General features: G+C 39.3%; 1 protein-coding gene across 26 annotated transcripts in view; it reads right to left on the minus strand.

Annotated features, from left to right (window-relative positions):
- Positions 1-899: 899 nt before the first annotated feature.
- HNRNPC (heterogeneous nuclear ribonucleoprotein C) overlaps positions 900-16877 on the minus strand; it is a 59747-nt gene continuing 43769 nt past the window's right edge. For 14 of the 26 annotated variants that reach the window (XM_063715178.1, XM_063715179.1, XM_063715181.1 and 11 more), the window contains 4 exons: positions 4473-4630; positions 3324-3437; positions 2920-3080; positions 900-2820 (listed from right to left, as the gene is read on the minus strand). In XM_063715178.1, coding sequence (XP_063571248.1) covers positions 2737-2820; positions 2920-3080; positions 3324-3437; positions 4473-4630 — 517 coding nt within the window. In that variant the 3' untranslated portion in view covers positions 900-2736. 26 annotated transcript variants of the gene reach the window in all.

Consider the following 16877-nt stretch of genomic DNA (forward strand, 5'->3'; position numbering starts at 1 on the left):
GGTTAAGTAATGTCACACTGACTATAAGCATATCATCTGATAAATGGCCTTTAAAAAACACTAGCCCCTTTCCCAAAAAGCCTGTACTTATCTGCATTAGATCTGATTTCAAAAAGCCTTTTACCATATGGTATTTCAATCCTGGTCTCTTTGCTACAGTTTTGGCCTAGGAACCTAAATGTCAAAGTATTAAATGAGTACACCTGTGATTATAGAAAACTTAGAGTACTGCTGTCTTAAACACATGAGGAAATTTAAGCACAGTAGCGTAGCCTAAAACCAAGAGCGTGAAATGACTTCCCCATCAACACAAACTAGACATGTCAGTATTCCAACAATAACCCTACCATATGTGTGTATAGATTTTCAATGTGTGATCATGCTCTACAGCTATTTGCAAAAGTAACTGCAGCTAATTAACAGTAATGGCAAAAGCCACAATTACTTTTACACCAACCTAATATTAAAAAGTGCTCTCCACAGCTTCATTCAATACCTGCTTTCCTAGAATTAAATGTATAGTTAGCCCTCCATGTTCATGGGTTCTGCACATGCAGATTCAGCCAACTATAGATCGAAAATACTAGCAAAGAAAAAAACTAAAAAAAAGTTAACAAAAACACAAATAAAAAAGTAGTTACAACTATTTACATACCATTTACATTTTATCAGGTATTTTAATGTAGAGATGATTTAAAATATACAGGAGAATATGCATAGGTTACATATAAATACTATGCCATTTTATGTGAGGGACTTGAGCATCTGCAGATTGTGGTGTTCACAGCTAAACAGACTGCTCTGTGGCAGGGAAAGGGGCCCTACAGTGAAGGGAAAAGTAGACACTTGATTGTGGACTAATTTGTCCAGTATTTCCCAAAAACTTACAGCTAACAACATAATATTAAACAGGTTTTATTAGCATCTTATACATCTGACACTCTCTCCTAAGCATCCAGTTTACTTTCTAGTCATGGGTTACTTATTAAAAGTCTGTGTAACATGAGCTCACATCAGATTAGAAAACATCAAGTGGGTAGTATTTTTGACCGAATTAACATACAAAAGAAATTGCCTATATCATGTATATGGGCTCCAAGGGTAGTTCATAGTTCAGCCTCTTCATTCTTTTCTGCTTTTGTCACCTGTTACAGAAAATGATCTATAAAATCCTCATAAATAAGACATGAGTTTTGCCCGTAGTGAGTAGGATGAAAAAAGGCCAGTGCTGCATGCTATGAAACAATAGCAACTTTACAGGGGAATACAAGGTTTGTGTACACACAAATTATAAACGCCATTTTCTGCTGTGCTGGAAAAACTAAGTATAAAACACAAATGAACTAAGCCTTTCAAGGATGAGGTATCACCAACACTGGTAGCTGTTTAATATATTTATCTTAAGACTGGATGCTAAAAATGCAATCACTGTAATTAATAAAGTTGAGGAAAACACAAAGATTAGCTAATGGGGTAAAAGATCATTTAGAGTAAAATAAATGTGTAACATTCTCTATGTTCTCAATCACCTGGGAAGGCAGTCTATGGAATATCAGGAAGTAAGAGTTTTCTTGTTTTCAGGAACATGGATGTATACACTTCAGAATTCAGAAGGTAACTGGGGTTATAAACAGTAATTAAAAGAACAAAATAGAAGCAGGGGGTTCCATTATCCAGCTGTTGCAATTTTCCTGAAATCTTAATGTTTTTGAGCCTCTCCTATTTAAGGACAAAACCATTTAGCACACAACAAAAACCTCAAAAAGGGTGCCAGCTGGACCACAAAGCACTGATGAAAAGGCAGAGAGGATATACTTCCCAAACTTTCATTAGGATGTAAAAGCCATTTTGAAAAAGTCTCCACTCTATGTTAAGTTGACTCCTCAATGCAACATGCATCTCAATGAAATATAATTTGAGTAGTGTTGTGTTGGTGGTATGCATCATGATTATGACTCCAAGAAAAATATATCTAGTGCATTCTAGAGGTTTTGTGGAGGACGCTGTAAAACAAAGTTTGAAGTAAACAATAATAAAATACAAAAATAAAAAACCAGGGTTTTTTTTTTCTCCAAATTCCTGGTTTAATAAGGACTTGTTTATTTTGAGGAAAAAAGGTCCCAAACATCAGGCTGTTCACAAAAATAACCCACAGTATCAACTTTAGAAAACAAATCTTAAGACTATAACACTAATTATTTTTCTAGAGGATGCATTTGACATGCCAACTCTCATTCACAAAAATACATTGTTACATTTGTGTTGAACTGCCCCACACAGCACACTAATGTGGGGGTGTAACACACATACTTCTAACTCAAAGCTGCTTTCAAGAGCTACTCAACTAAATGAGATTGCCTTTGCAGTTAGGGAAGCAACTACTGAACTTATGTATGAATGAAAAGAACTGTACTCCCTGCATAACAAGAGATTATTTTGGAGACAGTTGATAAAAACCATACATCCTTTTTATTGTTAAGTCATCAAGAGGTATCAAAATTAAAAGCAAAAATTACAGGGTAAGACTTAACAAAACTACTAGGAGCGTCAAAGGAAGTGAAAATGGGACTAGGCGCGGGGCAATATGAATTAATGAACATGGGAAGGACAAGGATGGGGAGAACAGTGAGCATGTGCTGAAGATACTAGGGGAGAGGATCTGGTGAAAAATTTGATCTTAGACAAGCGCCTAGGTAAAGAAATAATGGGATAAGATTTCTAAACCCCACTATGTGCTTAAGAGTCATCCTCGCCATTGGCGCTGTCTCTGTCATCCTCTCCTTCCTCAGCCTCTTTTTCATCATCCTTGATCAACTCCAGCTGTGAGAAACAGACACAAACAGGATGGAGTTAGAGGCACTCCATGTGTCCCTGAGCCCCCCTCCACCACCTTTTTCTTTCCTTTCCCGTGGTTTTCACCTGGTCATCCCCCCGATCTTCATTATCATCATCATCCAGTAGGTCCCCCTCTTCAGCAGAGTCATCTGCACCCCCCTCAGACTCCATCTTCACATTAGTCTCATCTTTCTTCACGGAGCTGCTGCTCTGCTCCTCTTCTGACTTATCATTCTTCATCTCTACTGGGGATGAGAAGGACAAGTCTGTCTAGGGGCAGTAATGTCCACAGGATGTAGACAATCCCCACTAAGGATCACAGAACTGCAGCACGAATCTAAATCCTCCCACACAAATGCCCTTCCCAATTCACACTCCCCAAGTTTCATATCACATTGCTTTATATTCCACTATTCCAACATGTACTTTCAAGTGCCTTATGTAACTAACCCAACTGTATACCCAGGGCAAGCAGAAAACCCATTTACCTGCTTGTTTGCTCTGTTCCTTTTCAATTTTTTCCAGGTTTTCCAGGAGAGAATCCACTTTTTGTTTTATCTGGGTCAGCTCCTTCTTAATGGCCTGAAGGTCATCTCCTTTCACTTTAATATAAACAAAATACTGGATTAAAATCAAATGTACCGAAGATATGAGTTAGCAAATACACTGGCACCAGACTACATCAGGAGCTCACAGGAGATACCCAGGGAGAAACAGAGCCAGTACAGATTTCTTGGTAATAAAGGCCCTTGATTCTATTATAAAGCACTTTCTGTAATGGTTTTTATTGTTTTTAATGTCTTTTAGATCTGGGCTGTCGCTATGTTGACCAGGCCTGAGGGCAGTGACTATTCACATGTATGATCACAGTGAACTTAAACTCCTAGCCTCATGAAATCCTCCCACTACAGCCTAGATCCCCAGGGTCTTAGCCTCCCCCTAAGCATCTGGGGCTACAGGCACACACCACTGCATCAGACCTTCTGTAATGTTTTACTGCCTTCCATATTTCCAGTTAACAGGAGGAGTTCAATACAGAAAAGTTAAAAAATCAACATACTGAACACTATCTGAATTTTAGTTTTTAAATAACACAAAAAAATCTCAAACTTAACAGACACCTCAACTACATAAAGTCAAATGACATTTTTCAAATTACCTAGCTGTTGCAGTCTAGAATTGGCCACTCAATCACAATCTTGTCTCCTCTATTATTTTGGATTTTATTTTTTTTTCTTGAGATGGAGTTTTGCTCTTGTCACCCAGGCTGGAGTACAATGGCACGATCTCGGCTCACTACAACCTCCGCCTCCTGGGTAAAAGTGATTCTCCTGCCTCAGCCTCCCAATTAGCTGGGATTACATGCACGCACCACCATCCCCGGCAAATTTTTTGTATTTTCAGTAAAGATGGGGTTCTTCCATGTTGGGCAGGCTGGTCTTGAACTCCTGACCTCAGGTGATCCACCCGCCGGGCCTCCCAAAGTGCTGGGATTACAGGCATGAGCCACCACACACCCAGCCTCTTCCATTATTTTGAATACACAAAGTCATGTGGCACAAAAATATTATAACTGCATTAGCTTCCCTATTTCAAAACACGAGATATCAAAAATCACAAAATGAAATAGTACATACACTTTCCAGACTTGGAAGATCCCCGCTGTCCACTCTTAGAATTGAAGCCACTTTTGCCCCTTCGTGAGGTGTTTCCTGATACACGCTGACGTTTCGAGGGCACTACAGCCCGAGCAATAGGAGGAGGAGGAGGTACACGTGCTGGGTAACTGTACATCCTATTGGATAAAAAGAAAATGGAATTCATTCAAACCTAACATTAACTCAGCACAATTCAACAGACCTTATGATAAATAATAAGTGAATATTGTCTCTAGTCGTTTCCTTTTATTAAATTTCATTAAGAAGGCCAGCAAAAACCTCCATAGTGGGGTTTATAAATCTTATCCCATTATTTCTTTACCTAGGCACATAAAACAGTTGTAATACTGTAGCAACTTTTCCTCAGGAAAATAATACATATATCCAATCATAAGGTTGGCTGGCCTTTGGCACTGGATATAAATGATTCCTCTGTACTAGTGGCAGTATTAACAGGGCATTTATTATAATGAATAGCCTTTGTTTGGATCTTATTATTTTCATATATACAATAAACAATTCGCATAAGGTCAAATACTCTTTAAAATGTTCCAATTAAAAGGGTATATAAACAGTGGTATATGGTATTAGCGAAATCTCTGATTCTTTTCACCCACAGAAGCACACAAATTATTACAACTAGTGATATAAGGTTGAACCATATAAAATTTCAGATCTATAAAATCAGGGCAATTTCATGTAACTGAGGAAATCATAGCAAAATGTGTTGGCTGGGTATAAATACTACTGATATAAAATATCTCATATAAAAACAGGTAGTATCATTTCTAACTAAATTTACGCTTAATTCCAACAGGGCAGAGACCACTGTCTATCTTGTTCACTACTCACCTGTGTCTAAATTCACTGGCCAGTACACACTTAGCACTCAATAAACACTGGTTGCTCAACCAATTGCTGTTTCTATTAGAAATCTTAATTTCAAATGTCTTAAACTTAGTATCCTAGTGATTGATAAAGATACACCAAAGCAGTGGCTTGGTACACTCACATTTGTAAAGAGAAAATTCAAAACAGAACGAAATACTTCTTACATGGACATCAGTTCTAAACTTTCTACATTCCACATTGTCATTTCCATATAAGAACCTATGGCAACATATGAAAAGGTCTTCAATTCTACAAGCTTTTTAAAAATGCAACTAACTTAACGCAAAGGCCCAGGTACTCTATAAAAATACACCTACCAACTGTTCTAACTCCAAAGATTTCTTAAAAAACAAATGTGATAAGTCAAGAACTTTAAAAATATTATTAATCACCTTTCTCATGATTCTCCCTCTTATATATACAACGGTGGCAAGTTATTCTGAGTTGTAATATCTCCCATCTTCCTGTAGTGAAAACATTTACAAGATCTCACTGCTAATTCTCTCCTCAGTTAACTTAAAGTGTTTCCACACTATTTCAACAAAGTAATGTTTAATCTTGTCCCAGGAGTGGCTATGGACAGGAACATTTTCCTAAATTAATAAAGAGCAAGGAAAGCTGAGGTGGGAAGACAGGTTGAGCCCAGGAGGTGAGAGAACCATGACTGCCATGACTGCACCACTGCACTCGGAAAATGCGGAACGGAGCAACATTGTCTCCAAAAAAAAAAACCAGAAAAAAAGTTTGCATTTCCCCTAAGTATGGTTAATCTCTTAGTTTAATCCATTCATGAGAATTAATGCAAAGAAAAAGATACTGAGTAACTTTTATCACTACTTTCCCATTTTGACATAAAGCTTTTGGTCTTTTTGACCAAAATCTTTCTAAGTATAATGATACAGAAACTATAAAATATCAGTGTTCAGAAACTGATATCCTTTGTGAGAGATGGTAACACTTGCACAAACACAAATTGCGTAACGACAATTTCTGGAGGTAAATCAAAATAACTTATCCATATCCATTGAGCATTAAACTGAGCTTAAGCCCCCAGGCCAATGGAAATAAATATCTAATCTACCTCCTAAGCCACAAACCTTCACCGGCACCCGTATCTAAACCAACGAGCTAGCTAGCTAGCTAGTTCCGTACTATCACTGGAATTTCTTTTTAAAACCTACTGTTTCATCTGACCATAGCCAAAATAAAGCAAGTAATACAGTTTTGTTTTGAATCTATGTAATGAGGTCTCATGAACACAATTAGGAGTCAAATTCTACTTTTCTGAAGAAAAATATTTCAAAATATTTCAGCTGGTTAAGGCTTTTAGTTACACAGAATGCTGCTCAGGCAGAAATGGACTCTCATTCACATCTGAGAAAGTAGTCCTTGTTTCGAAAAATGTTGAGGAGGTTAAGTGTGAAAATAGAAAAAAAACATACATAGTGTGACAACCTTTAAGTTAAAAGGGATATATATTAAGAAGCTCAGTATGACTACTTCAAGCACCAGCTAAAAATTAAGCAGAAATTCTCACTATGAGAAAGCTATACAATAGATGAGGCAACAATAGCTGCTGATTACTTACTGATTGAGGCTAGGCTGTTTAAACTTTTACCAGGGGAACAAGGACTAAACTCTAGGAGAATTGTAACTGCACCCATAATCAAACTTGATGGTGTTGGTATAAAATCTAGTCAGATTAGGAAATTAAAACACTCTAGAGACATTAATTACCTGAACAGATTAAGACAAAATATACCAGCCAGGCGTGGAGGCTCATGCCTGTAATCCCAACATTTTGGGAGGCGGAGGCAGGCGGATCATGAGGTCAGGAGTTCGAGACCAGCCTGACCAACATGGGGAAACCTCGTCTTTGTAAATATACAAAAATTAGCGGGGCATGGTGGCACACGCCTGTAATTCCAGCTACTCAGGAGGGCTGAGGCAGGAGAATTGCTTGAATCTGGAAGGCAGAGGTTGCAGTGAGCTGAGATCATTCCACTGTACTCCAGCCTCAGTGACAGAGCAAGACTCCGTCTTTAAAAAAAAAAGAAAGAAAGAAAAGAAAAAGGAAAAAAAAAAAAAACGACAAAACACAATAGCTGGATGCAGTGGCACACCTGTAATCCCAGCTACGCAGGAGGCTGAGGCAAGAGAGTTGCTTGAACCCAGGAAGGAAGCGGGGGTTGCAGACATCCACTGCACTCCAGCCTGGGCAACAGAGTAAGAACTTTTGTCTCCTCCACCACCAAAAAAAAAAAAAAGACAAAGAATGTCTACCCCAATCTCCAAAGTAAAAGCATTACAAGACATGTACTAAGAAGAGGTTTTCAAAGGGAAGCTGCTTAAATGGAAATTCTGACCATAAGACATTAGCTGCAAACAGTGACATTTCCTGGGTCTCAAAAAACCTGACTAATAATACATGTCAACACTATACCAGAGTAGAATTAATCTATTAATAATGAAGCTATCATTTGGTACATGGATCATATAATGGACCACAGCTGATTCTCATCTTAAAAATGTGAACAGATTGAAATAATGTTTTGCCGGACAGGGTGGCTCACACCTGTAATCCCAGCACTTTGGGAGGCTAAGGCGAGCGGTCATTTGAGGCCAGGAGATGTAGACTGGCCTGACCAACATAGTGAAATCCAGTGTCTACTAAAAATACAAAAAATTAGCCAGGTGTGGTGGCACACTCCTATAATCTCAGGTACCGAGGGACAAGAATCACTTGAACCTAAGTGGCGGAGTTCATAATGAGTCAAGATCCCACCACTGCACTCCAGCATGATCACAAAGTAAGACTTCACCACAAAACAAAAATTAAGAGAACCAAAGGAGCAGTTTTTTCCATTCTATCTCCAGTAAATACTAGTTAAATGAACTACCAATTGATGACAGACATCTGCCTCAAACTTAACTATGTAGATAAAAAACTGATACAAAAAAGTTTAACACAGGTTTACATTAAAATTTAAATAACAGTATGTCAAATTGTGACTGAAAACAATAAAATTTGTTAAACTAGCTAGCTAGCTAGTTCCGTACTATCACTGGAATTTCCTTTTAAAACCTACTATTTCATCTGACCATAGCCAAAATGAAGCAAGTAATACAGTTTTGTTTTGAATCTATGTTAACAGTCCCATGAACACAATTAGGAGTCAAATTCTCTACTTTTCTGAAGAAAAATATTTCAAAATATTTCAGCCGGTAGGGCTTTTAGTTACAAAGAACGCTTCTCAGGCAGAAATGGACTCTCATTCACATCTGAGGAAGTAGTCCTTGCCTTGAAAATGCTCGTAACGTAGTTGGAATTCTTGATTTTGTGCTTACAAATAAATCAACCAGCAAAATTTTTGTAGCTTGTGTTTTATTTCTAAACTGAAATAGATGATTTCTAATGTTATTTGCAAGTACTTCACCACAAACATGCTGTCTTGGTTAGTCTAGCACCAGTTTACCCGGATACTATTAACTGCAAGCACCACTCATTTAAAATATAAAACGATTAAAAATGGTAAACCACTATGCTTATTTGCTCACCAGTGGAGCTATACAAGGTATTCACCACATGGGGAAACTCTAACATAATTTTTAAAGAAAACATAATTCTGGTAATTAAGGAGGAAAAAATGGAAATAGGTTATTACCACGTTGTTGGGTTAGCCTTGTCCAAAGATCACTGATAGGGGTTGGGGAACACCACAAACATCCCTACTACCAAAGAATAGGTAGCAACAGCTCCTATACTGAGCCAATGGCATCAATCAATAATTGGTTCTGTAATATTCTATCAGAAAGAATTACAAATATTAGTATTTAGGGATATTTTTGTAAATTCTAAGCCATTTGATTGAAAATGGCTCCACTGACAACTTGGAAAGAGAGAAGAAAAAATACATTAAATGTACATACTTATTTTAAGAGGAATAAAATTTGACATCTTAATGAAATGTTGCATATTAAGGGAAAAAGTGGTGTGTCTTGATGGTTTCGTTTCATTAGGAAACTATCTTAACACAAAACCAGACATTTCATGGGAAGACAATTTGAAAATGCACCTGAAAACTTTCTGAGTCAAACAGAATCTAGTCTGTAACATGCAGGTTGCTTGAGTCCTAGATCAATCCTCAATTCAGAAACTTGACTGGATTCAAGACTGTTTTAAGAAAGGGAAAAAAAAAACCCTGGCTTTTCTTCTTTATATGCCTCAGTCTCTCAAGTAGCTTGGATTACAGGTACACGATACCAAGCCAACCTAGTTTTTGTAATTTTAGTAGAGACGGGATTTCACCATGTTAGCCAGGCTGGTCGTGAACTCCTGGACCTCAAGTGATCCACCAGCCCCACCCTCCCAAAGTGCTGCAATTACAGGCATGAGCCACCGTGTGCAGCCCCAAAGAACTTTAACATTACTCACTTGTCATGGTATTCAACAATACGCATACTCCCATATGTCAGTGTCGATCCTTACCAAAGATAAAATTTTAAACTGACAACGTGGTGCAATTTTATTTTTTAAAAAACTGAAATTGAGGCTGGGCGTGGTAGCCCATGCCTGTAATCCCAGCACTTCCGGAGGCCGAGGCAGGCAGATTGCCTGAGATTATGAGTTAAGAGACCAGCCTGGCCAACATGGTGAAACCAGTTTCTACTAAAATACAAAAAAATCAGCAGGGTGTGGTGGCATGCACCTATAGTCCCAGCTACTCAGGAGGCTGAGGCACACAAACTGCTTGAACCTGGGAAGCAGAGATTACAGTGAGCCAAGATCGCACCACTGCATTCCAGCCTGGGAGACAAAGCGAAACTCTCTCTCAAAAAAAAAAAAAAAAAAAAACTGAAATTGAGTCACATGCAGTGGCTCTCATGTGTAATCCCAGCACTTTGGAAGGCCAAGGCAGGCAGATCGCTTGAGCCCAAGAGTTCGAGACCAGCCCGTGAGACAAAGAAAAAAATTGCTGGGCGCAGTGGCTCATGCCTGTAATCCCAGCACTTTGGGAGGCAGAGGCGGGCGGATCATGAGGTCAGGAGTTCAAGACCAGCCTGCCTAATATGGTGAAACCCCATCTCTACTAAAAATACAAATATTAGCTGGGCATGGTGGCGTGTGCTTGTAATCCCAGCTACTTGGGAGGCTGAGGCAGGAGAATCGCTTGAACCCAGGAAGCGGAGGCTGCAGTAAGCCAAGACTGCGCCACTGCACTCCAGACTGGGAACAGAGCGAGACTCTTTCTCAAAAAAAAGAAAAGAAAAAGAAAAAGAAATTAATTCTCACTTTATCAACATAGAAGAGTAAAAAGCTCTTTCACTTACAATAAAATTCCTTTTAAGGAACAGATATGATTGCTAGGGAACAGAGTGAAGGTGCATTTCAGAGAATTGGGAACTATTTCTATCTTGGTTATAGTTATGGTTATATGACTATGCATTTTGTAAACCAAATCTGATGTAGGAATTATACACCAAAAGGGTGAATTTTATTGTATGTTTTCTATGCTGACTCCAATTTCTATCTTTCCATTCACTTGAAATCTCTGTGTAAGATTTCTGCCTTTAACAGTACCTACTTTTTTCAAAGGCCACCAATGACACCGCTAATTCAAAAAGACGTTTTCTAAATTCTCATACTACTTCAACTATTAGTGACATGAAAGACCTCGTTTGCCTTTCTACTCTTTTGACATATATTCATACAGCTTCCAAGATACTTCATGCTTCTCCATTTTTTTCATTTTGGCATTTTCAATCTTCTTTGCTCATTTCTTCCTTATCGCCACATTCTTTAAAGGTCACAGTACCCCCAGAATCTCTCTTCTGTTTCCACTCACCCAGTATTGTTGTTTTATAAACTCTAAGCAGATGACTCCCTTAGAACCATATAAACAACTGCTTACTTAGTATCTCTCCAAACGGATCAACTTTAACATGTCCACAACTGATCTATGATATTTGCTCCTCACCTTAGCTCCTCCCAATCACTGTCACGGTAAATTCCATAATTCCAGTTGTCCAGACAAAAACGCTGGCTACATCTCTGATTCCTCTCTCAGGCCTCACAACATAAGCAAATTTCTCAGCAACACCTTTAAAATCCATCTGCTTTTCATCACTCCCATTGCCATTTCTCTGGTCCCACCAAAAATCACTGCTTCTCTGAACAGCCACCCATTATCTTTCTCAGTAAGAGTGATCTTGCTAAAATATGAATAAGACCCTCCCATTCTCTTCGCAAAGCCCTCTAATAGCTTCCCGTCTCATTCAAAGTAAAAGCTGAAGACATTATGCCTTATGCTTCACGTGATGTCTTTAACCCAATCCCTTTTCTCTGAGGCCATCTATTTCTGTTTTTGTTTTGTTTTGTTTTTTTGTTTTTTTTTTGGAGACGGAGTTTTGTTCTTGTTGTCCAAGCTGCAGTGCAATGGGCACAATCTCGGCTCACTGAAACCTCCACCTCCTGCGTTCAAGTGATTCTCCTGCCTCAGCCTGGGACTACAGGCGCCTACCACCAGGCCCAGCTAACTTTTTGTATTTTTGATAGAAATGGGGTTTCACCATGTTAGCCAGGCTGGTCTCGAACTCCTGACCTCAGGTGATCCGCCCGCTTCGGCCTCGCAAAGTGCTGGGATTACAGGCGTCAGCCACCACTCTCGGCCTCTATTTCTTATTATAGTATTCCTGCTATATACAATGCCTCACCAGCAGGATCATAACAACTATTTGTTGAGTAAATAAATGAAGTTCCCAACTGACTTCTAGGAAATAATGATCCATGAATCACACAATCAACAACGTGTAACAAACCGAACCCTATCTATATAACAGCTGAAAAGCCAGGATTGGTGTTTTGATTTTCTAGCTTGATAAAGATCAAAGCAGAGGATTTCCCAATGAAAATCAGATAAAAGTTGAATATCATACTTTACCAAAAAATTCAATCTATTTTCAAGGTATTTATTAAAAAAAAAAAAAAAAATCAGCTATTGGCCAGGCCCAGTGGCTAATACCAGGAGTTCGACACCAGCCTGGGCAACATGGTGAGACCCCGTCTCTACTAAAATACACAAAGTCAGGTATGGTGGCGTCAGGAACTCAGGAGAGGCTAAGGCAGGAGGATTCCTCGAAACCAGGAGGCAAAAGGTGAAGTGAGCTGAGATCGTGCCACTGCACTCCTGCCTCAGCGATAGAGCAAGATCCTGTCTCAAAAAAAACAAAAGACATGCAAAAAACACAGCTATTGTGCCTGTGATGAATGTGAATTTGGAGCTGAAATCATATGCCTGCTGTAAGGACATCACAAACACCAGTTTATTTCTACAGGTGACTTTCTCCTATTTACTCTTTCAACATTCGCTCTACAACTGCAGTCTGGGTTATTTCCTTCCTGAAGAGTAGGCTTTAGTCATTACATTTCTTATAACTTACACAACTCTAGACTTATTCTACCCAGTAAAACTGACTTTTGCAGCATTCTAGACCTGCACTATCCAATCCTGTAGTCACCAGTCACATGTGGCCACTGAACTTAAATGTTCTATTGAACAGCAACCAATGTTCTAGTTGGTTGCCTCCACAAACTTCCATCTACCGCTTATATGTAATTACCAGAGTCCAGTAATCTATAATTTACTCAGTCTATTAAAAAACCCATAATTCTTAAAAACTCTGTAAAACGACTTAGCACAAATGGATAGTTACATATCTCCTATAAATACAGAGCAGGATGGTGGAATTATAAGAAATAGTTAAAATTTTCAAACAGTATCAGATGTTGTACTGAGTCTTGTTTCCAGAATATATAACGAATCCTACAACCTAATACAAAAATGGGTAAGAATCTGAATACATTTGTGGAAGAGTAAACAAATGGCTGGGCCGGGGACAGTGGCTCATGCCTGTAATCTCAGCACTTTGAGGCCGAGGCAGGCAGATTACAAGGTCAGGAGATCAAGACCATCCTGGCAAACATGGTGAAACCATGTCTCTACTAAAAAATACAAAAAAATTAGCCGGGTGTGGTGGCGGGTGCCTGTAGTCTCAGCTACTCGGGAGGCTGAGGCAGGAGAATGGTGTGAACTCAGGAGACGGGGCTCTTGAGATCACATCACTGCACTCCAGATTGGGTGACAGAGTGAGACTCCATCTCAAAAAAAAAAAAAAAAAAAAAAAAAGGCTGGAAAGCACATGAAAAGACATTCAATATTTTTAAACGAAATGCAATTAAATCCTGACTGAGATACCACTACACTCTCACTAGACTAGAATGGATAAAAGCAAAAGACAGACATGAATGTAAGTGGAGGAACTGGAACCTTCCACATGACTGATGGGAATATAAAAGGGTACAGCCACTTTTGGCTGTTGGTCACGTTTACCATATAATCACCATACAACCCAGCACTTCTCCTAGGTATATATACTCAAAAGATATGTACCAAAAAAACTCAAATGTGCATCAACTGACTAAAGAATAAACAAAATGTAGTAACCATAAAATGAAAGAAGTACTGATACATGGTACAACATGGATGAACCATGAAAATATTCTAAGCAGACAAAGCCAGTCACAAGACACATATTGTACGATTCCATTTATATGAATGCCCAAAATAGGCAAATTCGTACAGAAATAATTTATTTGTAGTGTGATAGAATATTCTAAAATCAGATCATGTTCCTAACTGCACAACTCTGAATTTACTGAAGTCAACTGTATACATTAAATGGATGAATTTTATGGTATATGAATTAAATCTCAATAAAGCTAAATTAAGGAAAGAAAAAGCAACACCAGGCCGGGTGCGGTGGCTCACGCCTCTAATCCCAGCACTTTGGGAGGCCAAGGCAGGCGGATCATGAGGTCAGGAGATCAAGACCATCCTGGCTAACACGGTGAAACCCTGTCTCTACTAAAAATACAAAAATATTACCTGGGTGTGGTGGCGGGCGCCTGTAGTCCCAGCTACTCGGGAGGCTGAGGCAGGAGAATGGCGTGAACCTGGGAGGCTTACAGTGAGCTGAGATTGAGCCACTGCACTCCAGCCTGGGCGACAGAGTGAGACTCCGTCTCAAAACGAAAACAAAAACAAAAACAAAACAGAAACACCAGCTGGGCATGATGGCTCATGCCTGTAATCCTAGCACTTTGGGAGGCTGAGGCGGCCAGATCTCAAGGTCAGGTGTTCGAGACTAGCCTGCCCAACATGGTAAAACCCCATTTCTACTAAAGATACAAAAAAAAAAAAAAGAGCCGGGTGTGGTGGTGCATGCCTGTAATCCCAGCTACTCCGGAAGCTGAGGCAGGAGAATCACTTGAAACCAGCAGGCAGAGGTTGCACTGAGCCAAGATCTCGCCCTTGCAATCCAGGCTGGGAAACAGGGTGAGACTCCATCTCAAAAAGAAAAGCAACACCAAGGAGGCTAACAAAATCTACCTGAGGAATGCCCTCAAGAAGATTCGTAAAACACCAGGACACCTTAGTGTTGCGTAAAAATGGAATAAGACCACTCATACAGTCATACAGCAGATTGATTCAGACCCAAATGCCTCTCCTACAAAGAAATATCTCCCACCTACTAAACGAGTCTAGGACACAATAAGAAACTAATCTAAAAGGAATGCTAAGAAATAAATATTTAGCAAAATTTAAGCCCAGCCAGATGGTGTAGCTCAGCCCATAATCCCAGCACTTTTGGAGGCCAAGGTGGACACATCGCTTGAGCTCAGGAGTTCGAGATCGCCTGGGCAACATGACAAAACCTAATCTCCACTAAAAATACAAAAATAGCCAGACATGGTGGCACGTGCTTGTAGTCCCAGCTACTCGGGAGGCTGAGGCAGGAGAATTGCTTGAACCCAGGAGGCAGAGGTTGCAGTGAGCCATGAAGTGCCACTGCACTCGAGCCTGGGCAAGAGAGCCACATCAGGTCTCAAAAAACAAAAACAAAAAAGACTAATAACTGATTTATTCCGGAAGTGTACACTAATCTATGTCACCATCTAAAATCCTTCTGGCACCTGTATGTATGATACACCGGTTCCCAAAAGAAAGATATAACTAACAGTGGAGCTGTGAGCAAATCCAAAACTTCCAAGCCCAGTGTGCCCTCTCCACCTAAAATGACACCTCTCAGAGTCATCTGTTAGCTTTTCAAAGTAGCCTAGAAGTCTCCTGCTCTCTGAAACACATGCCTTTCAATGCAGAATGTCCCCAGTTTTCAAACTTCAAATAACCTAAGTATTTTGGCACTCTCTCCCTTCATACATATATATAAACAAACCCATCTCTCAGGTACAGTGTTACTCAAAAACATCTGAAAAATAGAAAAGGAGGTCAAAGTGTCTGCTAATCTAAACTCAGTAAGATGAAGGTTCTCCTTCAACCCATATTGTTAATCCAAAGCCTCAGGCTTTGTGTGCCCAGAACAAAATTAGGGCTATTAACTATTAATAGTTGAAGAAATGATGGTTTGACGGTTCTGTCTTGAATTTCAATGGTTTCATTTCAACTAATTTTCTCTCTCCACCAAGATACATTCCTAGAAAAGTCAGGTAGAATAAAACCAGCAGCAAAACTGCTTGTCTCCTCGAAATTCTGACAGCACAAAATCTGTGAAACCTCCCTTCATGTAACCACTAATGGCATAATCTATCATCTAGTAACAAAGATAAAATCTCAGCTTTTGACTATTATTTTCCTACAAGCACCTACTTTCATACCTTTAGTCCAACCAATCACATCAAGACCAATCTACTTCAGAAATTCTCCCAACCTCCTCTCCATTCCAACATTTACAATGTTAACTTAACCATTTAACACATCTTTTTTCCTCCAGCCACAGGGCTGTTTCTAAAATATCATCTATAGGACACAATCCCAGAACATGTAATACAAAGCCCTTTACAACTAACATTCTTTACAATTTTCTTTTACAGCTGGCTGCTCGCCAAACACATCAAGTCCCCTCACAACTCAATCTTTGTTACATGTGTCATCTTTGACCTGTGAGTTCTTGAAGATCTGTCTATTTCTAATGCACCGACATATTAATATATTTAGCCATGGAGTAACAACAGCACTCTGAAAACCTCTAAGAATTTCATACTCCAGTTACTTATATACTGAATTACTAGTCATGCACCATATACAAAATGTGCTAAGTTTAAAAAGTCCTCAGAAAGACCACTGAACTAAACCAGTCTTTTTGAACCAGGTTTCTTGCTCACCAAGTGTTCACCATGTCTCCGCTGTCATAATAAAGCCTGTTATCAAACCTGCCATTTATTGGCAGTTTCTATTTCGTGTTGCCCAAAGTTCTCCAAATAAGAATTAAAGAGGCGAGGAGCGATGGCTCACATCTGTAATCCCAGCACTTTGGGAGGCCAAGGTGGGCAGATCACCTGAGGTCAGGAGTTTGAGACCAGTCTGGCCAACATGGTGAAACCCCGTCTCTACTAACAATACAAAAAAAAAAAAA

This window comes from Pongo abelii, chromosome 15, assembly GCF_028885655.2.
Source record: "Pongo abelii isolate AG06213 chromosome 15, NHGRI_mPonAbe1-v2.0_pri, whole genome shotgun sequence".
Classification (NCBI taxonomy): Eukaryota; Metazoa; Chordata; class Mammalia; order Primates; family Hominidae; genus Pongo; species Pongo abelii.